This window comes from Enoplosus armatus, chromosome 20 (genome assembly GCF_043641665.1).
Source record: "Enoplosus armatus isolate fEnoArm2 chromosome 20, fEnoArm2.hap1, whole genome shotgun sequence".
NCBI lineage: Eukaryota > Metazoa > Chordata > Actinopteri > Centrarchiformes > Enoplosidae > Enoplosus > Enoplosus armatus.
Genome location: NC_092199.1, coordinates 4,087,950 through 4,113,679, shown reverse-complemented (window position 1 = coordinate 4,113,679; position 25,730 = coordinate 4,087,950). Strand labels below are relative to the sequence as shown.

Sequence of the window (25,730 nt, the reverse complement as noted above, 5' to 3'; positions counted from 1 at the left end):
ATGGGAGACCAGAGATCAGTCCAGCCCCTCCTGCCCCTCCTGCTGCTCCTGATGCTCCTGGCCAGGCTGTCGCAGCTGTGGGCCTTCCCCTTCAGCCCGTCCCTGGACCTGGATGTCACTCCCAGGACTACTGTCTTCTCCAAAGGTGAGGGACCATTTTCAAACTGTGAGGCGAGTTGAGATGTGAGGCAAAGATACTGTTTGAGGTGAAAGAGAAACGAAAGACAAGTAGTTAATGTAGTTTTGCCCCCTGATTTATCCTGCTTACCAGCACGGTCAGCGACACACAGCTCATGGAGGAAATTAAAGTTCTTAAGCTACTTCCTCTCAAAATCTAAACACACAAACGTGATACACATATGTTTTTGATACAGTGTGACTTTCAGAGAATACCATTATCTCCATTGTCCATCGAAAATAACATCTGTAAATCAACTTAGAAATCATAGAAAAAGAGCAGTCTTTATAAATCCAGAACCTGCCTGAGAATCATCATGTTTTTAAGTTTTCTTCAGTATCAAAGTACTCTGCAAACAGAAACTGCTAATAGCTAATTCAGGATACTTTTAATAGTGTCAATTGTTGTAGCTTACAGCGTAACTCTTTGGATCCATGGCAACATTATACTTTTCTGTTTACATCCCCCAAAGCATTATGGGAACTGTAGTTGCAAAACATGGCAACATGATCAAATAGATAGTAAGACAAAGAATAATAATAGGACCATATTAATGTGGGGAGGGGAGGATGGGGGGGGGGGCACAGTGTCAGACTTTTAGAAACCCTGTTCTAGATGCATCCATATAAACACATATGCACAAGCCCACTAAACGCTCACCTCGCTGTCCTTATTCGATGCTGCTGTGCCTCCTTCCTCCCTTGCCTGTTAAAGAAGTGGCACACTTTTGCAAGTTGGCCCTGAAGACAGCTCACTTCATGCTCAAGAGTTATTAATCGCCTCTCTCAAGCCCTGTCCTAGATCTCACGGCTCAGCAAACACTTCTAATGAAACAATAGACAAGAGGCCCTCATAAAGGAGGACCTGGACACAGTGGACCTGATTAGCGTCCGTGCAGAAAATAGTGCTGAATAAGTATATTTTGGCAAAGGGTGGATATGTACACACATCAGCACCTTCCTCCCCCTACCTTACCCCTCCTCGCTTCCCACCAGCTCACCTTTCCCCTCCCTCTCTCCTCGCTCCCCATTACTGCGGCAGAGGCTACCACTGCAGCTGCAGCGAGAAGGGAACTCCGGCACTGGCAGACTGATCGGGTGGCTGTGCTCCTACCTCCACCCCTCTCCTCTCCACTCCTCTTCAGTCCTCTGAGGAAGAGTATTATTAGAGGAGGGGTGGAGTGAACAGGGCCGGTTCTATTGCCAGCCGAGCTCTCCGGTGCAATGTCATGAGAGCTGTTGAGAGTGTTGCAGTGTGAGATGATGCTGCTCAATCACTCAGAGAGATGAGAATATAACAGAGGAGGAGCCACTTCTCAGTGTTTGTTTGCTACTTCACCGTACATTTTTGTGATTTAACCTGTGAGGAATTTAAAAAAAAAAGAATATTTAGTTTACAGTTTCTGGAGAGAGAGAGAGAGAGGACATTGTGTGAATATTCTTCCTTCAAGGTCCAAGTTTTGCTCCACAAAATGAGCTGATTTGTTGTGCTGTAGAGAATATTTAGAAATAGGTATTTATGGCAGACCCTGCAGCTCTGAGAAAAACATGGCTCTACTTTTAAAGCTACTATTGTGGAGCTGCTTACTGCAACTAATGGGAGCTGACTGGCCTGGATATTGATATCGGTATTTATCAACCAAATGAAAATGACACACTCGATTAACTAAAGGTTCATTAGATGGGGCAGCATGTATATGTACTCATTAAGCCTCATTAAGCAAGTTTGAGACAGAACTCATTGTCTATTCTGAAAGCCTCCTTTGAATCGTCACGCCTCTGGCTACTTATTTACACATCTCCGAGTCTGACTCTGCGTCGGATTATAAATCATACATACTCTGCTTACTGTGGGCACTTTTCTGTGCTGCAGCCAGAGTCAGTCTATCATCACAGATTTTATTTTTCTCTTTGCCCTCGTAGAAAGTCGTCCTTGACCTACTTTCTAATCATCAGGGGAGGCATGTGAGTGCATGTGAGAGTGCAGGATGTGCACGTGTGTCAGCATGCGTTTCGTCAGTCTCCATGTGTGTCTGAGTACACCGTGTGCATGTGTGTGTGTGTGTGGGGAGAGAGGGCTGTTTGGGCATGCATTTAGTCACATCATGTAAAATCTGCACACCCTCTGTCACTTTCCCTGTGGGGACACATGTCACTCAGGGGGGGGTGGAGAGTGCCAAGCTTCACCTCATAAAGACGATGTGTCTGCCTGGGCGTGCAGCACTGTGGATGGAAAATAGGAAATGGGATGGATGTTGTATGTGGGTGTCACTACCTATGGGAAGCTCTGTGGGAGGATTTATATTATGTTTCTCAGCTGGGGTGAGGGGGCGCCCATTAATTTACAGTATGCTTTGCAGATGGCCTACGTGAGTGGGAGTACAGGGACATGCTGTATCAGAGGGAGCTCAGATTTATAAGAAGGAAAATGACACACCGTGACTTTATGCACTGTATGGAAATCTCGAGGGAATGGTGCTTTGAGAAACCCATCGAAGAAATGAAAAGAAAGGATCCAGCATAATGTAAGAACCTTGAAACGGTAACATGTGGTGGTAGTAAGTCTTCTCATCTATTACGTAAAGCTGCACTAATAAGTATTTTTATATTAACAATGGATCAATAGTGACAAACCCAAAGAGAATGATCACCCGACTCAATGGAGGGTTTTAGCATCTTTCAGCTCATTGTTGTGATTGTTCCGCCCTCAACTTTGCTGTTTTGGTTCACTCTCACCTCGAAATGAGATCGATGAGAGCAGCAGGCAGCTGCCGGATATTTCCCTCAGGAGTTGGAGTTTGACTTAAATTTGTCAGGATGTCAGACACGTGACTCTAAATTAATACTAATGTTGCTCGATGTCTGCTGAATGTGTAAACTGTTTGCTAACATGTTCACCATGTCCACTTTATAAGGTGATAACATATCTGCCTTCAAGTTGCCAAACAATCACATTATGCAGGTTTAAGACAAACTAGCAGTGCCACAATTTAAAAAATACTCTGAACTGTAATCTCATCACTTTGACTGTGGGTCATGCTAACTTCATACTCATCACCTCTGTTGCAGAAATTCAGGAAACACAATTTTACATAAATCATTTCATCCTCATTTCAATCTTGTCTCTGAGTCCGACCAAAAGCACCCACAGAAATTAGCCCCCTGGATTAGCTATCGTAGCTAACTGCAATGGGATCTACTTCTGGGGCCAGTCGCTGGCTAACCTAACCAGCTAACTAACCAGTAGTTAGCTAACCTCACTGCTGGATGTCAATGTATGTAAATAGTTACTTTTCACCACTGCAGACGAGGTCTCAACATGAAAACGTTGTCTGTTTATCGATAAAACGGCTCAGTTGTGAGCTTTGTGTGGGATCCTGAAAATAGTAAATCAAGCTGTCGCATTTCAGGAATCCAGTAGAGCTGCAACAATTAGTTGATTAATCGATTAGTTGAATTAATCAGCAACTATTTAGATAACAGAATAGTCCTTTTAGTAAATGTTTAGTTAACATTCCCTGGTTCCTTGTCTTACGTGATTGCAAACTGAATTTCTTTGGGTTTTGGACTATTGGTTGGACAAAACAAGACATATAAAGACGCCACCTTGGACTATGACTTTTTTTTGACATAATAATCTGCAGATTAATTGTTAGTTGCAGAATCCAGTTAAGTTTGGAGCCTTAAGGCAAAATTTGACAACTCAACTTAGATTGTGTTTGTGTGTTTATGAGACAGGTTTCTGTTTTTCTCCCAGAGGTGAGGTGAATGCTTGACTGTGTTCTGAACTCTGCCGTTTGCCCATGAGGGTCCCTGCTTTGGCATTTTCTGCCTCCTTTTGCCACCAGACCTGAAGTAATGCAGTTGTGAAATATTGATGCACTGTAAGTCGTCTGTTGCTGCTATGACAAGCTGAGATGGCAAAAGAGGCCTTGGTAGTAATATTTCTTATGGTTAGCACTATTATTATTGTGGTGGTGGTGGTAATAAACCCTGTCAACTTGATGCTTTTTTGTAGATGAAGAGGTTTTTCTTCATGCAGTATGGTAATTACAGTGCCAAGGAGACAGGCCACTGATGGTCACCAATTTACTGTTCAGCCAAGTCTATTATTGTCTTTGCAAACAGCCTGAGCAGCTGCATCTACTCCCTATTGAACAGAGAAAACATTGATGATTTACTCACATTATCAGCTTGGCCGCAGCTGCTTTAACTGAAGTTGTTTAATCTGTTTCTCAGCTGTGTGACAGCACGGTCACTCCACTTTTTATTTTTCTCTCTGTGGCGACATTTTTATGCTTTGGACCTTTTAAATCCACTGAGACCTCTGTGATGCTTTGATCTTATTCCCCTCTGATAGTGTTGATTCTGACAGGATCTTATTGGTGATTCACTGATAGCATCTAGCAAGACCTGAAATAACACGGGGACTATTTGTGTGTTGTACGTGGGGTTCGCTTTCTTTCTTTCCTGAGATGAAAGTCTTGGCTGTCTTTCATCTCATTCTGCAGTCTCCCCGGTTGAACAAAGTCCTGCGAAAGTTTTGGATCTAACACAAGCTCTGAAAAAGGTATCGTGTTTGTGTCATCATAAGACGTGGGGTAAACATAACACTGCCTCTTTGACGTGATGCTTAACAAGTGATCTCTCTGACAGTGGCTGACATCTTTATTCATGAGGAACTGAGTACACACAGCCGACTACGAAGTTCCTATTTTTCTCAAAACCATGAGATTCCTGAAATTGATTTTCATATTAGGGTGGTAATGGTACTAGTAGTAGGTGCTCTTGTGGTCTCTAACAATGGTTTTATTGCCAAGATTTTGATATGTACAATAATAAAGAATGATATTATTGATAAACAATGAAGGTGAACGGCATTTCTTTTGTAGTGGAGGTCTTGATTTGCAACACACAAGTCAAAAACCTATCTGAACCTCACAGTCTGGCCCAGTTCAAATAGAAAGAGAGCACTAACACTGGCAGCAGTGTGATGCGCCACCAAATTAACGAGCAGCGGCGGTCAAAAAGAATAGCAATACATGTCAGTACTCTCTGTCAGATACCTGCGAGCCACAGACCTGTGAACTGTTGTCATTGGATCTACCTTCTTCCAGCGTAATGGGGACACTTGTTGGAAAGAAATGTCAACTTATTCTTTCTGAATTTTCACTCAGCTCCAATGTATCTCATTGTATATCTCAAGATCTGGGCATGGAGCAATACCACAAAGTGAGAAAATATGTTTTTTTTTTTGTCATGTGGGTGAACTGAACCTTTAAAGACAGAGGTATATAAGTAAATAGTCTCTTTTCTTTTATACCATGGTCATGTACGGTTTCTGGTTGGCTTGCAAATGTAGTTGCAGTTTAACCACCGATCTTAATCAGTATGCAATCAATGCCCAATACAATTAGAATATGAAATATGAAATCTTAATAATGCTTGTTTGTTGTTTTATATGTTGCCTTTTTATATACATACAACACATTCACATACAGGTGTACAAAAGCAACAGTCAAGGCCAAGTATAAACTAAATATCTCTAAACATGGTGCCCTTTTTCTTTGTCTGTGACATAAAATGATATTCTAATATGATTACATTGGATTAAATATGTTTTCATGTTGTGTCTAATGTCCACGTCTTGACAATGTTTCATTCTGCTGAGGTGTACTCAAAGACAAATTTCCTCCGCTATGTTGTCGCGTAAACTGCAGGTAACCATAGCAACAGTACTTTCGCTCCAGTTAACTCACCGAACCCATGGTTTAAACTGACTACAAACAAACTTTAAAAAGTACATGTCAGTTTGAACACAGCTTCTGTATTTGCCTGCAGCAACTGGCAACAGTACAAACGTGAAAATACACTTTCAAATGTCCTGATGTAGAAAATAACGGACTGCTTCTGCTTCTGCGTCTGCTTCCCATTCTTTGCCTCCTATTTTTTGTATACCAGGGCACCCAGCTAGTGTATTATTTCTTACATAATTCATAGTCACGTTCATTGACTCTTGCGCCTGGTAAAGAAGTGAAGCGATGCTTATATAATGTGGATAAAGTTGACAACAACTGACAGTTGTGACGCTGTCCAAAGAAGTTAAGTCAGTCTTTCCTTCCAGCATTTGTTCCCAAATCTTTGTAGAAGCACGTGTGTGCGTCACATGGTCTCTAGTGTGTCCAGTGATCAGTGAGTCACACAGGAAGTCACACACTCCAGTGACTGTCGTACACACACACACACACACACACACAATCATACAGTGGATTTACTATCATCTCGGACCCCACATGGAGGATTACAAATATGTCTGAGCATGAGTGTACACATTCTGGATGCGCCACCTGTGACGGCTCAGTGTTGAGACACAGTCACTCTGGCAAACACACAACACACACTCCTCTGATCCTCTGAGTCACTGACAGAAACGTCTTCACTCCTTTTTCAGGGGACAGATGAAGGATGAAATAAGTGTGAAGTGTGTGTGTGTGTGTGTGTGTGTGTGTGTGTGTGTGTGTGTGTGTGTGTGTGTGTGTCTGTATCCAGTGGAAAACCTGACAGATGTTTCTGAGGGACAGTTGTTTTGACCTCTTCCCCTCATTGAACATTCACACAAACAGTTCTGCGTTACTGCACACAAACACAAACAAACAGGTCTGCGTTAACACACACACATACGCACACAGACGCATGCATACAGGATGACAACAGTAAATAGAAACCAGCCAGCAGGCTGAGAGGCTTCTGGCACACCTCAGCGCTCTGTTGACTTTCCTCATTGATTTTGCAGCAAAGCACAAGGTACAATGTGTGTGTGTGTGTGTGTGTGTGTGTGTGTGACTATATTCATGGCCATGCTAATGCTGATAAAAATGTTGGAACTGTTGACATTTTATGTTTTCATCTTGGTTGTGTATTATTTTATAGTAACTATGGATCGAATGACTGTATGTAATGTGAAAGAGGTTATTAGCTCGTAGCAACAAACACACAGAGAATTACAACCCGACTCTATATTTAGAGACAAAACTGTTAAATCAACTGTATCCTACCTGCCCAGCACCAGACAGCAGACAGACAAAGCGAGCAGCTAGCTGGTGAACATTCACCAGATGTTCAAAAACACAACTCCAAATGAATGCTAATGTTGCTCCGTGTTGCTAATGCTAATGTTGTGTTTACAGCTTGTTGAAAAAGTGAATGAATGCAGCTTTCAGCCCAATAGGCCAAGTTGTTTTTGGGCTTTAACCTAAACAAACATAGCGTGTTTTTAAACTTCAGTGTCGTCCTTTTTTTTTTATAGTGGCATCAGTTCTGAAAGGTGTCGCTCTGGAGACATAAACAAACACAATGACGTATTGATTTTTCAAACTGCACTTGGAATTAAAATGTGATTGTTATACAAGATTCATGTGGTTGTGTATTTGTACTTTCTGCACTATGTAGAAGCTCTGTATTTTCTGTGTGTGGTGTGTGTGCATTCAGGTTAAAAAAACAACAAAAAAAACCGACCAATTTTCTTATTTCTTCACAAACAGCTGAGACTAAACCGAAGAGATTTCAGAGCATAGCTGTGATTGCAGCCCATTGATTTTTCAGACTAAAGTGAACATTTGGTTTTCTCTTTCATACGTCTGGTTGTGTCGTCACTGGAGATTGAGGCATGTCAGGGGTTTGAACATGCGCCAGCAAGTGCGTGTTGCCTGCATAAAACAACACACGCAGTCCGGCCATGCCAGGGCTGAGACCAAGGTCGCTGTGCCTCCGCTGCCTTGGGGCCAGCGACATTTTGTACGTCACCGTGGTCCTCCTCATCAGCCCTGTGCTTGTTATATCATGCAGACACTATTTTTATAAGACAGAAACCAAGGCTTTTGCTCACTCTTGGATGACTCACATGTAGTGGGCCCTTTACATTGCCTTGGGCTGCCATTGTGTTTGCATAACTAGTTCTTTAAACGTGATCTTGGAGAATATGTAATGCTCTCGTGAAGAGGTTTTGTTTTTTTATGTATTTTTGTGTGAGTGTGTGCATGTTTTTGCATTCAACTCTCTGTCTGTCACCCTCTCCTCTTTGTTGCTTATCAACACAAGTCCTATGTATTGATGCAGTATAGTGTATGTCTGTGTTTTTGTGTGTGCATGCCTTTTATGTGTGGTAGCGAGGGTGCCCTGCTGCGTGACTCCTGCCCAAGCCCCCCCCATCTTTCAGATGAATCCCCCCCACCCCCCCCGGTGTGTCCTGACCTTTGGCAGTGTCGGAGGCGCTGCTTATTGCTCACTCAAATCTGAGGATGACTGGCTATGAGAAATAATAGATGGCAGTCACACAGTCTCATCTGTGGATTTTATTCAGACTTGCATAAGTTTTCGTACCGTGAGAAGCAGCAGTGACAGTTCTTGGAAAGTTCAGTTCACTAGAACTGAACTTGATAAGACAGTGACAGTGATGAAAGGGCTGAAAGCAACACAAGGGTTGTGCTTGTTTTCAACTTTTCTCACATTCTTTTACAAACTAAAACATATGCCACAGGAATAATCCTTGAGGGCAATTCAGATTTATTACAACTTGGGTCTAATTTTCATAGTTTTGGCCATCAGTTAGTACATTATATAACTCACCAAGATAACTTGCTATTGCTAAAAATAAGTCACAAACTATATTTGAGCAGTCAGATTATCAGGAAAACTCACAGTTTAATAAGGAGAGATGGATTTGAAGTGTGTATATTTATTGAGGTTAGCAATAGAGAAAGACTTCAGGCGATCAGACCCCATCAATGTGCAGCATCATCATCAAGGAGGAAGGACAGGATCCTCCAGAGTCTAGACGCTGGTGTGGGTGGTGTGAAGACAGCAGGTGGTTTTACGTCAGAATAAAGTAGTTTAAGTAATCTGCTTGAACTGTTGGCTTGTTTACAACCTGTCTGGTCTGATCACCAAGTTGTAATAAAGTGAAATAATCCGTTAAAAATGCTATAATCACACACAAATACACCGTGGAGCTTTAATTCAAACTATCACACCCATAGGAATATTATAACTCTTTCAGCTCTCCATGTTTAATCTTCTTGACCCTTGTTGTAGTTATTATTACAGTCATTCACTTTGTTAGTTTAATCAAAGGTGAGACAACATTTCCTGTAAAAGTTGTCGCTTCTGGCCACAAATGGATGTTGCAACTAACGTCCCAACTCTAATGTTGCTCTACGAACATTGTTCACTCTTTTAGTTCACTGAAGAGGACAAACATGTTCGAAATATATATATTTTTTACCGGCCTTTCATCGGCATTTCACCACCTGCCTTCGCTGGAAACTCTTCACAAATGTTGGAAGAACAGCGGCCCCTGCCTGATTTAAACTACTTCACTTTACAAAGTGAGCTGCCGAAGCATCTGATATTTACACTCATGGCTCAAAATGAATGTTTTGAAGATTGATGAAGTTAAAATACTTAAAATTTCTTAAATGTCACTGCTTTCAAAAAGGTGCACAGTTGATGTTTGTAACTTTTGTGGAGGGTTTCCTCTACCACGAGTGATATGTGCTGTGTTATTTTTCCTGCCATGCATATAATCAGTCTGTCGGGCATGATAATACCAGCCAGAGGGTCCCAGTGTGGTTTTTTTCTGGCTGTCAGTGATAGAAGCAGTAAGAAAAGACTGACAGGAGGGAAGGTGGGCAGTAAGAGAGACTGCAGTCTGACTCTCCCGGAGAGCCTCTGTCATCACCCAGTGTGTCCATGTAACAGTTAGACAAGCAGCCAGTCATGTGGGGAGGAAAACGCCTCCCATGTGATGTTGGGGAAATTCTATTACGCAAGATCAAACACGCGGGGAGACTCGCTGTCATCCTCATTATCGTCATGGTCATTGTGAATTACAGCAGTAAAAGCATCAATAACCCTGTTAGTTGAGACAGACGAGGTGAGTCAAAGCCTTGAACAATGTGTGTGTGTTTGTCTTCTTGTGTGTTTGTTTTGCATAAACAGGGATTCCAGTTTCATTTAACTGGTTTGGCAGCTTTTCCTGACTAACTTAAACCTGACTGTAAGAAAAAAATAAACCCCGGCTCGCAATCTTAAACAAAGATCTTTTTTTTTTTGTATCTTGAACGTATGGTAACTACATAGATATGTGGGTCTTTCAGTCAGCGCCATTGCAACATGTCTGTGGACGGGTGGGGCTCAGTACCTTTTTGCTAACAACTGAAATGTGTCACCCAGTATCTACTAATGAACTATCAAGTACCAAAAGTTGGCGTAACGTATTCTTTGTTTAGATAGTTCCTGATTTAAAGGGGAACTCCACCAATTTTACACAGCATAATCAGTTTACTAGTCATGGGTAGTATTACTCAGCTTGTCAAAACAATCGTGTGATGTGTTTGGCATTTGCTGCTGAAGTGGCACTAAATTGCTGCTCTAGTTCAATACGTTTAACTTTAAATTCATAATACTTCAGCTTGCATTGCTGGCTAATCATCTGTATACTTGCAGCAGTTACACTGTGACCCCCTGGTGCTCCCAGCTGCACTGGAGCCTTCTCGCTCCGTCAGACGCACAATGAACAGGAGAACAGATTCATGGCGACAAGCGTGCAGGCCCTCACACACCGCAGTAAATCGATTGGTGGGGGACAAATATAGGTTTGTCTTATTACTGGGGAGCTGAGACAAGCTGCCATCACTTCACAGCAGAGGGAGAAGAAGGAGAGGGAGGTAGAGAGGACGTGTGGCGATTAATATGCCCATCTGCTCTCTGCTGACTCATATTCCTCAGTGTAACACTGTCGATATCTTCACTTATTGTGTTGTTCTCTGATGACAGCTGTTTCTTTCTGCACGTGCGGTTTTATTCTTCTGTAAGTCAGATTTATTTAATCATCTCCTCTTGCACCAAACTTTTAGTGCAAATCAGAGCTCTGTAAACCTACTTCTGCACTGATCTTCCACACCCACAGAAAAAACAATGCCCTCCTTTTTATTGCCTCACAGCAGCAGAGCAACCTGCCCCCATTTCTGAGGTGCTACACCGGGGTGTGTTCAAATATTTAGTTTAGTGCATCAGGCCAATTATTATTGTGATGGATATATAATCTATTTGTCTGCACCAAGGACAAAAGATCACAACCAAATAACATCCAATTTTACTTTAGTAACACATACTATCCAGTGATAGAGTTAACCCTAATTCCACTCACTGTATGAACTTCCCTCCTCCATCACCCTCATTCACACACACTTACACACACACATGCTGTGGCAGTGCTGCTGATGCGATTTGGCATTACTGGGGCACGATTCCTGCTGAATGCCCTAAAATTTCACCCCCCCCAAACCGTACCCCCGTCGCCACATTCTCGACAGTCCTCTCAGCAATCTCCCAGGTCTGTTGTCGAGTCTCACCCTCATGCAGACACTCTAAGCATGTTAATTTGGGGTGTGTCTCCAATGAGTGTGAAGTTAGTTGCAAGCGGAGCATTTAGAGCTGTTAATTCGTGGCTCTCCATGGGGCTGCTTTTACATTCTGGTGCAAATATGACACCTGACTTTTGGTATAGTTTGATGAATATAAACATTTAGATTTTCATGTAACAAAATAAGGCAAACTTCTAAACACAAGCAGCCGCACAGGAACCACAATAAAGTAGTATAAAATTAGCTTAATTATTTCTTAAATCGGTACTCCTACAAATTCGTATTGCACTTCCATAAAGTTTGAGAGACAGATTTTTGATAAAATAACCAGATGAGAGCAACTTTTTTTGGCTAATCAAGTGAACTAAATACACGATCATGTACCTGATGTATAACGGCAGGAAGTGGCCTCCCCCAAACTGCTGACACAGCCTAAACCATGAAAAATAAGCCCAGACCAAAAGCACAGGATTGGTCACAAACTTTTGGCCATTACAAAAAAAAAGGAAACCTTTGTTGTTATACAGTAATGTGTGTCATGTATTTGCAGGTCTGTTGGGCAGCGCCTGTTTCACCGGCTCCTCCCAGAACTACAGCACCCTCCTGCTGGAGGAGGAGGCCGGCCTGCTGTACGTGGGGGGTCGAGGAGCTCTGCACGCACTCAACACCTCCAACATCTCCACACCTTTTAACCTCACAGTGAGTGCCGCGACGCCGCAAGCCACGGATCAGCACGGAGTTGCCAGTGTTAACAAAGAAACGGCAAACCGGATTTCACAAGTTTTCTCCCGTTTCTTAAGTGTTAAAGGAGGACAAACTAATAATAGCCTTAAGCAGATTGAGCAAATCCCGTTGTGTTCCTCCAATTTTATGGATATTGGATTAAATGCAGCAGGCGTTAATTCAAGGGTTACTGAAGAGAGTCAGAACTCAGTGTGCTCTCCTTTTTCTTTCCCTCTTCCTGTTTATCACACACTTGCTTTCTTCGCTTTATCTCTCCCTTTTCTGTCCATAGATCTTTCTATTTATCTATCTATTTTTCCCTCTCTATTTATTGAGCTAACTGAGTCATTGTTTGCAGATTGATTGGGATGCTTCCCCTGAACAGAAGAAGCAGTGTCTAAACAAAGGCAGAGACAATCAGGTACAAGGCTGCAGTTCCACTCTCTTATTATTATTTAAAACTCAAAAGCATTTATTTGTTGTTGTTGTTGTTGTTGTTGTTGGAAAACATAAATGAAACTCTTCTGCTTTGTGATGTGCAGATTGTTTGTGACAGCAACTAAGTGGATAATCCTTTCAGTTGCTACTTAATCCACTTTTCCTTAAACCCTGAGAAACTAAAGTGGAGGTTGAGCATTAAAAAAAAAACACTCATTCATTAAATATTTGCATAAAATAGCCCTCATACATGAAGTTTTTGACTGGCCTGTGTTCCTCTCCAGCCTTGCTTATTGTGGAGCCAGAAATAACCTGTTTCTCTCTGTTCGCTGCAGACAGAGTGTTACAATCACATCCGCTTCCTGCAGCGATACAATGAGACTCACCTGTACGTCTGCGGCACAAACGCCTTCAGACCTCTTTGTGCTTATATAGTAAGAGCTCACGTGATTTTCATTTCGGTACAATTAATGATTAAAGTAGAATTGAAATGAAATGAATAATTGTCTTTTTTTCTCTCTGTAAGGACGCAGAGCGGTTCAGCTTCTCCTCAGGCCTTGAGGACGGCAGGGACAGGTGTCCATATGACCCAGCAAAGGGGTACACTGGCCTCCTTGTAGGTAAGTCTCCCAAATGAGCATTTAATCTATTATAGTCTATGTCTTAGCTGGAGAAAGCAGCGAATAAAGCTCCCAGACATTTATTAGACTAAAGAGGCAATGTTTTAACCCTATCAAGTCTTCAACAGGCAAATGGTTAATATTACAAAAGGCACCAAACTGATTACATCGTGCAGACGTCATTGTCAACAATCAAGCAAAAACTATTTTGGTAAAACTTTCAATAAGACACTCAAACTGTAGCCATGCTAGCTGCTCTGTCTCTGTCTAAATTTTGCAGCAATTAGAATCTTTTTTACATCTGATTTAACTCTGATGTCTAAATTTCTCCACTAACACACTTGTGTGATCTGTTAATCAGACGGGGAGATGTTCACGGCCTCTCAGTACGAGTTTCGCAGCTCTCCAGATGTGCGCAGAAACTTCCCCTTCCCCACGCTCAGGACGGAGGAGGCCCCCACCCGGTGGCTTCTGGGTAAATACAACACATGACATCATTTATCATAGAAGGGATAATCCTCAAATACATCAAGTAATGAATAAGTGTGTGCGAGGAAAAATGCAGACACCAGTTTATAAAATTTCACTTAAAGTAAACTACTAAATATACCAAACCTCATTTACATTTTGCACGTTTTTATCTCATGAGATGTTTTGCTGTTACTACAAAAACTGATTGATTTGCAGAATGAAAATTACATCAAGAAATTGCATTGCACTGCAGCTCTAACTGGCTTAGTTGTGGCAATTCAATCATACTTTAAAAGCTCCATCTTTAGTTTCCAAGGAGACACTTCCTAGGCCGCTAATAGGTCTGTGTTTGGACACGTGGATCACTGTGTGTGTGTGTGTGTGTGTTTGTGTGTGTGTGTGTGTGTGTACAGAGGCAGACTTTGTGGGCTCTGTGCTGCTGAAGGAGAGCATCAACAGCTCTATCGGTGACGATGACAAGATTTACTTCTTCTTCACGGAGAGAAGCCAGGAGCAGATTGCCTACCCGAGCCAGACCAAGGTGTCCAGGGTTGCCCGAGTCTGCAAGGTCAGAGAGAGCAACTAGCCCAAATGCTGTTAACCATAATCATGTTAATGGTTTCACTGGGTGTGGAAAGACAAAACTCACATAACAGATTTACAGTGCTTGCAAGGTCACGGAAAGAAAGAGCTGAAAAGAGGAAGAAGAGAAGTGGCCAGTATGCAAAGTGCAGAAATGGTGGGATTATTTAATGCTTTACGTCACTGATACAGAGTGAAGTGTGAATGGATTTAGGGAGAGTTTCTGTTCTCGATTTCTCTCTCTCTCTCTCTCTCTCTCTCTCCCGTCCTCCGGTAATTTCAGCACTGAATGAACCAGCAGTTGGGCGTCTCTAATCTCGGTTTCTTCACTGACGGTGGTTCTTGCTGTGCCACTGTTGCCAGGCAAATTACCAGTCCACCAACCTCCACCTCCAATGGCAAACCTTCTCCCTCTCTTCATTGCCATCTCGCCCTCTTCCACTCCTCCTCCTCCTCCTCTTTTTCCCCTCTCACCTCATTTCACTTGCGATCAGCATCCCTCGGTCTAGCCAGCGTGCCCAGCAACCATTCCTAGAGGTCTCTCCTCCTCTCTTCCTTCCTTTCTGTCGTTTCTTTTAGCCATGCATGATGGTGTAATTACCATCACAGTATGCTGTTGTGCTTAAATCACTGTTGCAGTGTTTCTATGGGGGGTAAAAAGTATCTAAAAGCGTCAGAAATTATTTCACACCCTGCAGTTGTACATCATCTTTTGTGAGAACTTGCATGAATGTATGAGAGAAAAAAGAAATGAATGAGAAAGCTACGTATCGAGTAAACACTTGGGAATACATTTTTAACATCCAATCAGAATTAAATTGTCCACGCGCCGCTTCACATGCACACATCAGTGAAATCATTTGAATTACTCAAACGGTTCATCTCCTCATGGTTCTCTCTGCATCCAAAATAAGTCATTTCTGGAAATAAGGTCTGGACTCCTCACCTCCTCTCTCTTCATCAGCGCTGTGGAGTTGTCAGAGCAGTCTACAGTGCAATAACTCAGTCTGAACTAGGCCACAGCAGCACATGCAGATGTCGAGCTGGTCCCCAGATCAGCCCCCCCTGGCAGCCAGACAGCACACTGGTTGGAGGCAGATCTGCAGATAGCGAAGGCCCTGGCAGTAGCCTCTGGCCTGAAACCACTGAAGACTCGCCATTTTTGAGCTGCCTAACTAGTTGTCCTCTTCTGTTTGTCACTTCGCAGCCAGACCGCATCTACTTCCTCTGCAATCATGACCTATTTTCAGAAGGGAGAGAAGGGTGTTAATTACACTGAAACAAGGTCTTAGAAAGATAAAGAGCAGAAATCAATGCCATTATTTAATATCGGCCATTTTGGAATTCTATATATCTCCAGCAAAGAAAGACAGACTGTACAATTTGTCCTTTTCTCTGCTATGTCTAGTATTAGAAACCGACTTCATGTCTGGCTCAAACAGCAACACACTCTCCATCACGTCGTCTTTCCCCACAGGCGTATCTTTACGCCGCTACGCTCGGATTCTTGACTCTTGTATTTACGTCGTGATTGACAGCCCGATGACCCGGACGGTGCTTTGATTGACATAGATTGTGATTTATCAGTGCATCCATCTCTATAAGAAATGATTATGATGTCGTCTCAGTGGCTTCCATCTTGGTTAACCTCTCTGCCAACACCAACTCTCTAGAGGTTTTGTTCTGTGAAAAGAATGAACCCGAAGAGTGGATGCATTTCCTTCCTTTCCCTTTGTTTTTCTTTTATACCAAACATTGAGTTGGTATTATTGATGGAAGTGTTCCTGATGCAGGCGCTGTTGTTTTTCGATATTTATGTGTTATGTCGATTTAAGCTACTTTGCCATTTCTGTGTGGGAGGCCGAGGCAGGCAGAGCGCCGTGATGAACGACAGATGTCTGCGAAAGGCATAAACGAAGAAATATGAAGCGCTATAATTTCCGACAAACAAAGAGAAAAATAGACTCCATCTCTTTTTTCTCTCTGTCTAAATGAGGTGTGCTAAATTACTCTTTTAGGGAGAGATTTCTTGCAGCCTTGCCTCCTCCCAGTGCTACCGAAATGCAATTAGAGCAAATGTGCTAAAGTAGGCTCTCGGAGCAACTCTCATCTCCTCACTTCCTCCTCTCCCCTTTATATGTGTATAGTTATGTGTACATTATGCTTTCATTGTTATCTTTTTAGTAGAAATGTGTGTTACAATCACAGGTTAGTCACCACTGATATGTATATGAGTGTGACAGTTGTTGAATTTGTGTCATTTGAAAGTGTTTATGCCAGAATATATCAGCTCAAGTGACTTCATTTAATCATCAATCCATTCATCCATCGTCTCCTCTGTGTGCAGAATGACTGGGGAGGCCAGAGGACCCTGCAGAGGAAGTGGACCTCCTTCCTCAAGGCCAGAATGGTGTGTTCAGTCCCAGAATATGAGCTGCACCTCAACATCTTGCGCAGTGTGTTTGTCCTGCAGGGTCGAGACGCTCAAAGCAGCATTTTCTATGGCGTCTTTGGCCTGGAATGGTAAGAGACAACATCAGATTCTGTGGCCCTTTTTCTCTTTTAGTAGCTTTAAAGCTTTAAAATCATCTTATTCCACACTGTCTGACATATCATTTATATATTCTGTATCAGCTAAAGAGTTAAAGCTAAAGTTTGAACGATCACTCAATGGGATAAGACGTTCAGCTTTCAAGTCATTCCATATTATATGGTACATAATGAAAAATCAGTATTTACATATGGGAGTTATCCGGCCTTGATCTCTGGTCCAGCGAACTGCAGAGTGAAAATTGAGGGGACATGTAAAATAATGAGGAACTTTTAGGAAAAGACCCTTATGAATAAAAATAATTGTGTGTTATTCTCTCGTCTTGATGCTAATAAGGACCAACCTACTTCTTCTGTATCTCACAATAATGAGTGTGACATTTAATCTCCTGTAATGAAATTCAAGGGACAACGATAAGTCCACTTAAAGCAGAGTGTGCAGCATGTGAGTACAGAATATCTCCATAGTCAAACACAGACATGATGACTGTTTGCAAAGTGAGCAAAAGGCTTCAGTTCTCACATTTTTATTTTCAAATTCAAAACTCAAAACATGGTTGATTTCTGCTGGAGAAACCAGAAACCACAACATGGACAAAATGTATCTGGACACCCGACATTACACATGTACGCGTGTGATTGTTGAACATCTCACTCCAAAACCATGGATATTAATTTGCTGCTATAACAGCCCCCACTCTTCTGGGAAGGTTTTCCACCAGATTGTGGATCCAGGCTGCAGGGATTTGCTCCCATTCAGCCACAAGAGCATTAGTGAGGTCCAACACTGACGCTGGGCGATCAGGTCTGGCTCACAGTCGGTGTTTAAACCAGTCAAGTTCTTCCACATGAAACTGGGAAAAAACATTTCTTCATGGAGGTTTTCTCACACTGACACAACTATCTTCATGAGTCGACCAGAGATTTGGTTTTAACCCCTCTTGTGAGAGACCGCCGTGATAGAAAATAACAACATCATCGACACACTTATGATTACATTAGAAAGGCACATTTAAATACTGGTCAGCTTCATCATAAAGTAATTGAGTTTGGTGCTGAAATGATCAAGTTGAATCACAGTAACATTAATCCTTTAAGTCATTTAATTAAGCAAAGATATTCTCTGATTTATATCATTGTAAATTGAATATTTTGGGGTTTTTGGACTGTTATCAAACAAAACAAGCCATCTGCAGATGTCACCTTGGGCGCTGGGAACTTTATTTCTCTATTTTCATTTTCATTTTATAGACTGAATGATAAGTCGTAAAAGTAATCAACAGATTAATTGATAACGAGAAAAAAAAATCAATGAGTTCAAACCCTAGCTGAGTTGTTATCAGAACAGAACCAGCCAAGCTGCAGTCAGAGCTGACGTGACAGCATCAGAGGACAATGGCTGCCGGTGGAATATCTGGCAGCGGTGTGAGTGTGTGTTTATGCTGATATGCAGAGTCATGCTGCATAAAACTGTCCCAAGGGTGCTTAGATTCTGATGGAGAGGATATCATTGCAGCGGGACAGTAACACGATCTATCTCTCTCTTGCTTTTTCCTTTTTTTTTCACTTCTGCACTTCCTTTTCTGGATAACCGATCTCAACCTCTCTCTCAGCAGCTGTCCTTTATTTCTTTCTGTCTCGTTTTGTCTTTCTAAATGCTGGTTTTCTTTAAAAAAAAAACACACACCTGTGCGAGTAGTGGTCGTCGCTATGCTTTAGACTCAAGCGTGCAGGAATGAGTAAGCCCCTGAGGTATACTGCTCACCAGTTTTAAAGACAGATTCTGGTTTCACTTCCATCTCATTTTTCTCAATTGAATTGCTTTTGAAGTCTGAGGTGGGCACACAATGGACTTAAGAATGTGATGCAGACATTTTCCCCCCATTACTAATCTCACCTTTAGGGCTTAAGATTAAGGGTCACCTGGTTCCCAACTCATGCTGTTGTTATGTTGTTGGATAAACCTTTTCTTTCACAGGTGCTCCACCAAAACCACAAATGGGGCTGCTTTATTTATGACTCACAGGGAGGGTATTTCAGTACTGTGAGTGTGGTGTTGAAAAATCTGCTAAACAAATACTTCTTTCTGGAGTGGATGATGGGAGTAGCTACTGGAGATAAAGTAAATTACACACCTGTCAGTGACACCACTCCCACACGTCCACTCACGAGAAATTGATAAGATCCGAGAGGGAAATGTGAGCGTAAAAGACAAAACTTTACCACCTTAACACCCACAGTTTTCAGAGAATAGAGAGCAGCCGAGTTACCTTTTCACCTGTCGTTGTCATCTTATGATCAGTAATGTGTTTGAAATTTGATCTGGGTGGCAGTGGCTCCCCAGATAATAACCTCTCAGTGTTTATCCAACTTTGAATCATTAATCCCGAGTGTGTCCCCTGGATGTGTCTTCGGGGTGGGGGTTGTCTTTCAGGAAAAATATCAAAGCATCTGCTATCTGCCAGTACGCCTTCTCAGATGTGAAGAAGGCTTTCGAGGGGCCGTACATGGAGGTGCAGGACTCAAAGTGGAGGGAGTACACAGGGAAAGTTCCAGAGCCAAGACCCGGATCTGTAAGTTTTATCTATTAAAACCAGTCTCACTTTCTACCATCATAAGTGAGTGTTAAATGTCCCAATCTTTCCTCTGTGATCATTTCTCTCATCTCTCTAGTGTATAACAGATATGCACAGGTCCCAGGGCATCAACTCATCGCGAGACCTCCCAGATAATGTCCTCACTTTCGCCAGAAGGCACCCGCTGATGGCCAGCCAGGTGCACCCGATAGGGGTGCGCCCACTCATGTTCAAGAGGAGTGTCAACTATGTGAAGATAGTCGTGCACAAGGAGCCGGCGCTGGATGGAAACATTTATACTGTTCTGTTTTTGGGAACTGGTGAGTTTCACAGCTGAACAGTCAACGAATCCCATGAAAAAAACAAAACCAACAGTGAACTGATGCTACTAGCACATTTTATATGTGTTATATTTCTTATTGCTCTGTGCCGTAGAGCTCCATTATTGTCCAACAAGACCAAGACCTAGTTTAGCGTGTTAGCACGCTAACATTTGCTAATTAGCACTAAACATAAAGTACAGTTGAGGCTGGTGGTCATTAGTTCTGCAGGTAATTGGCTATAAGTATTGATTATAGCATGAGAACCTTTTTTACTTATTTGTTAATTTGTTTTTTTATTATTCTTTGAAGCGTGAAGTTTGTATTATTGTCTATTGGATTTTGTACTCTGTATTTCCTCTCAAGGTTTGACAAGATTGTGCCTTTTCTTACAGATGACGGGTGGCTGCACAGAGCTGTGGACATTGACGGAGAAATGCATATTATAGAAGAGCTGCAGTTGTTTGATAAACCCCAGCCAATAGAGAGCATGGTCATATCCTCTGCTCTGGTGTGTAACCAGAACGTTTAAATAGCCTATTCATGCTAAAGTGATGCAAATGAAAACATGTTTGCTAATTCATTTATTATATAGAATTAGAATATAAGCATGCTGTTTTTTATTTGTCAGTGAATTAGAACATTTTAAATAATATTTCAGTGCCAAAGTGTTTACAAACGACATATATGTTAATGTACAGCGGCCAGGCAATGGAAATTTCCATCAGTAATTAATGATTAATCAATTAATACACTTCGTATATCACAATGCATCACAATACTTTGTATTAAAAGGGGGCAAAAAGGGAATAACGTGCAAATATAGAAGAAAGAGATGAATCATTTCTCTGTTGTTTTACAGCGGAGTATCTATGTCGGCTCCCACTCTGGAGTCGTGCAGGTGCCGATGTCAGCCTGTCAGAGGTACACTTCCTGTTATGACTGCGTGTTTGCCAGAGACCCGTTCTGTGCCTGGGACGGGAAGGTGTGTGTGGACATATCTTCACGTGCACACAGGTGAGGGAACACACACCCAGACACAGATGCACATACATGCAGACACAAATGGAGGAGGCAAACACACCAAGCAGCTCGCAGCGTTTTAAAGAAAGTAGTGAAAGACTGGGAAATGAGGTACCAGATTTGGCAGAAAACGAACCAGACTCTTGCTGAGACACATAAATTTGCATGGCTTCATCATAGATCCTGAGTCTATATTTCCCTAAATCTCCTCTGCAGCTCCACCTGTTTACTCTGCTCTTCCTTTTTCCTCTATTTGTTCTCCTACTGCACGGATGACAGCCATATAAATGTTCAAAACTGTGGAAATTAAAAAATATCCTTCCATTGAGATATTAGACTCAAATGTTGCAGAGAGTAAATAAGTGTCAGTCCCTCCACATTCTTAATATAACGGGCAATAATATGAGAAAGTAATGGCATGATAATGAAATACATCATTATTGTTAGCATGTCTTGAAACGAGTAATAAACCTACAAGCAGATTAATCATTTTGACACATTTTGTACATTTATGCATGACCTTTTTTTGGTTGCTGTTTAGTTCTTTCTTCTGGGCCAAACAACAATACGAGAGTCTAATTCATTATTTATACAGCTTACTTTGCCTCCCAACAGAATTTCTATGAAAGCAAGACAATGTAGTCGACCTGGATTTTCTTTCCCATCAGCTCTGTTCAGCTCAGCAGGAGCTCCTTCAGAATTATTAGACAAAAAACCCCAAAACATTCAGATTCAAAACACACTTTGAATCAGCATTTCACTGAGTGTAACTCAGCATCTGTAGCAGAAAAGCAAACAGAGGTAGAACCGCCTGACATTGTTATTCTCCTCCATATTTAGACAAACTTTTAATAAATGGTTTATTACACACTGTAATGTCGTTGTAGTTGTTAACTGCATTACACTGTGTTATAATCCATGTATTACATGTTTGTATATATGTATAATATAAATGCTAAACAGGGGGAGTGAAAGTAAAGTGTTACCATTATTTCTGATAACATCTATGAAACGTTGCACTAATAATGTGGAAAATAGTGACAATTGGTACACTTTTAATTAATTAATTCCATTTAATATCTGGTGTAACCTGGAGAGTATTTTAGTCTAAAGGTAAATGTATAATTCTACATACTTGTAAATTAAAACTTATAAATCAATAACGAATACATAAAGAAATTGAATATTATATATATATTTAAATTCTTATTTTTTCTTAAACTATTACCAAATTCTTTCCAGGAGACTTCCTAGGAAATTACGGACCTGTAGAAATAAATCATTATCCTTCTTTCAATGGTTTTCTTACTGACGGTGGTGGAAGAGTTATTCCCCTTTACTTAAGTAAAAGTACAAATACCAAACTGTAAAAATACTCTGTTACAAGTCCTGCATTAAAAATGCCACTTAAAATATGTAATGTACCAACATTAAGAACTCAATGCAGAAAAATGCTCATATTTATATATTATATAAATAGATTACTATTATTGATGCATTCATATGTAAGTAGCATTTTACTGTTGTAGCTGGTGGAGCTAATTTTAAATATTCAATGTTTTGTTGAGTAGTTTTATGTATAACAATACATCATTTATCATGTTTTTCTATGTAAAATCTCAATTTGTAAAGTAACTTTAGAGTCAAAAGAACAATATAAACAAAATTATGGTGGAATACGAGTATAAAATGGCATGGAATGGAAATACAAAGTAAAGTACAAGTACCTCAAATTTGTACGTAAGTGTGGTACTTGAGTAAATGTGCATTCCACCAGATATTAGATGGAGCCTGTAAAATTAAATCCAGTGGAGAACCCTTCATTATGAGTGCATATTATAAACCCCTTCCAACCAACAACACACACACTCATACACTCAAACACACACGACTTTGGCTCAGTGTTGCACTGGAGACTGTGTTTGTGCCTCTCTTCACTCACTCTGCATGAGTGAGCAGCAGACATCTTAATCTCCCTTACGCCTGCAGACACATCAGCCTCTCCTGTGGATTTGTTTGGGGGCCAGTGTTGCATTCGGTGAGAAAGCAGGAAAAATAATTGAATGTTAATGGGAGCTCTTACACTTCCCTGGTTAAAACGGCACAATCTCTAAAACAATTTAATTATTCAGAAAGAGAGTGAAAAGTCTGCTCTCCAGTGTTTTTATTCACGCAGGATGTTGGAATACGTAGACGGAGAAAGAGGAGGAAGCTCTGGCAGGTTTTTCTTTACTACTATTCTGCTCTGAACTGGGTAAAAAAGCATTAATGTGTGCTGCTCCCTCTGCCTGGAAACATCTACAGTTAAATCTGAAATTACAAATTGTATTTTTGCTACAGAACATGGGTTTTCTCTCCTCTGGCTGCAGATGTTTTGGGGTATTTTATAATCTAGCCTCATTAAGTTATTGTTTTGGATTAGTCTGAGTTATGTTTGTGGTTTTAGAAAGCTTTTCTGTCTTCGGTTGTTTGTCTGTAACTCATTGTTATTGTTGCTACAACTCACTTGAAAAAGTTTGTAATCTAATAAAAGGTTAAATTCTAATTTGTCAAGCTTTTAACTAAATTTGAAATCACCTCATTTCAGGTCAAACCTAACCCAGGATATCTTGAGAGGGACCAGGGGCTGTAAGGAGAATTCAGGAAATGGTATGTTACAACACACACACATATGCACATACATCCATTATGTAACATGCGTCACTTCCATGCCTTCCCCTTGGTTAGTTTGCCTGACTCACACACACACACACACACACACACACACACACACACACACACACACACACACACACACACAGATTATGAGGCGAAAAAAGCCCAACACACACTCTTCTTCGCTCTGCCTGAAAACTCAAGCATTTAGCAGCTATTAAGGGATTTCATAGGTGTGCGCTCCTTACCCATCCCCCAGGTCCCAGCGCACACATTTTAATCAGTTCCTCTCTTGCTGGAGGTCAGGCGGTCGTGCTGGCTGCATTGCAGGGCTCGCCACGTTTAAAGAGGTTTATGAAATGTGATGGAGAAGTTGAGCCGCACGGGTTGCTCACCTACACTTTGAAAACGTAACCTCGATGACCCGACATCTCATTCTATATGCACCTCTCTGTCATGCTGCATTTTTGTCTCTCCCACGTTCTCTCTCTGCCTTATCTCGCTCTTGTTTCATCTCTTTTCAGCTCATGTCTCTCTCCTCTCTTTCTGTTGCTCAGTGGTGCATCGGAGGCGTTCTGTGATGTCTGGTGACGATGTGCTACTCCAGTGCGAACTGCGCTCCAACCTGGCAACTCCACGCTGGACGCTAAATGGCAAAGAACTCCAGGGATACGGCCTCAATTCGGGCTACCGCATCGGCACAGATGGCCTTCTCATAATCGGAGCTCGTGTCCAACAGAGCGGGTCTTATCGCTGCTTTGCTGTGGAGAACTCCGTCTCAGTCCTGGTTTATCTTTACACCGTCAGGGTGCACACAGACTTGTACTTCCCCGTGGAGCCCACAGCCACGACTAACCCCACTACAGTTTCCAGCCCGACTGTTTTCTCCACCAGCAGCCCCACTGAGCAGCCTTTACCCTCACCTCCCGCCCCGCTGCCTCCAGGACCTGAATTCCAGACCTACAGACACATGGAGGCCGTGTACATTTCCCTGGTGGCGGTTCTCGGAGGGCTTTGCTTGGTGTTGACTGTGGTTCTGCTTTATGTGAGCTTTTGCACCAGACGGGCCCCTCATGACAGAAAGTTCTCCCAGCAGGGGCTGCAGGTCCTTGGGGCCTCTGAGAGAAAGAGAAGCTCCCATCTTGAACTTAAAACCATCTCCAGCCACTGCAATGGCCGTCAGGGTCGTCGGTCCATCTCGGTGCCGACCTTCGGGGATATGGGTGACGGTTTCCTCCAGATAGTCCCGGGTGAGGGCCAGTTGTCTCCAAGCCAAACGCCTCCCCCAGCGCCTCCTCTTCCCATGCCACCTCCGCTGCCCAACATGGACTACGCCAACGGGCTGTCAGCCACTCTGCCCAGCGTGCTGAGGAAGATGAACGGGAACAGCTACGTGCTGCTGAGGCAGGCCGACCCCGAGGGCATGTCGCCGCTCTACCACTCCTTCACAGAGGAGCTCAACAGGATCCTGGAGAAGAGGAAACACACGCAGCTGGACCTGATGCAGCCTGACGAGAGCTCTATCTAGGACGCCCCTCTCAGTGTCCCACAGTTATTTATTTTTACCCCAACAGCGACCCGTAGTTGTGGGTAGAACTGACTGTTGTATCAAACGCTGCTGTTATTTATCCAGTGTCAGAGTACCTGCAGGCCGTGTCCTCACCTGAACTGAAATGTGCAGCCTCCTGTGTCTCCCACGACAAATGGCCCATGATTTCACTTAAACAGTGGACTACACTAACCAGAGGCCGCTATTCAAAAAGTGGAGCTGTGAAAATTTTGGCCGTAGACATGCACTTTTTCAAAATTACCACGAATAGGGAGCTTAATGATGCTACCTCGGTGTAGACTCTCTGGGGGCTTGTAAACGTTGGTGGTCAGATGACACAAAAAGGCAAAGGTGCAAAATGGGACGCTAAAATAAATCAGGCCAGGAGGTGATCATGTATTTTTGAGACTGTGGAAGTTTTTAGTGCCGTGTAATATTACCCCGCTATGGAGCTTAAAGCGATACTCTACCCAAAATCTATCTTTTGTGTATTGTTCCATGGCTATGCATTCGACTACTGGCCCACCTTCCACCTAACATGCCCGCAACCTGAGAGCCTGGTCCTGCGAGTTGCAAGTTTGAAGTGAGGATGTTCCCTGGTCTGGGGGAGAACCGGTTTGATG

At 42.3% G+C, this 25,730-nt stretch overlaps 1 protein-coding gene across 1 annotated transcript; it reads left to right on the top strand.

The window, feature by feature from the left end:
* Window positions 1-25,086, top strand: sema4gb (sema domain, immunoglobulin domain (Ig), transmembrane domain (TM) and short cytoplasmic domain, (semaphorin) 4Gb). The gene is made up of 14 exons (XM_070926708.1): window positions 1-145; window positions 12,151-12,299; window positions 12,682-12,744; window positions 13,097-13,195; window positions 13,288-13,381; window positions 13,743-13,856; window positions 14,266-14,420; window positions 16,782-16,957; window positions 19,419-19,557; window positions 19,658-19,880; window positions 20,276-20,391; window positions 20,743-20,897; window positions 23,491-23,552; window positions 24,116-25,086. Exons 1-14 carry the CDS (start codon window positions 1-3, stop codon window positions 25,084-25,086), a joined length of 2,661 nt encoding a protein of 886 aa, XP_070782809.1.
* The last annotated feature ends 644 nt before the right edge of the window (window positions 25,087-25,730 follow it).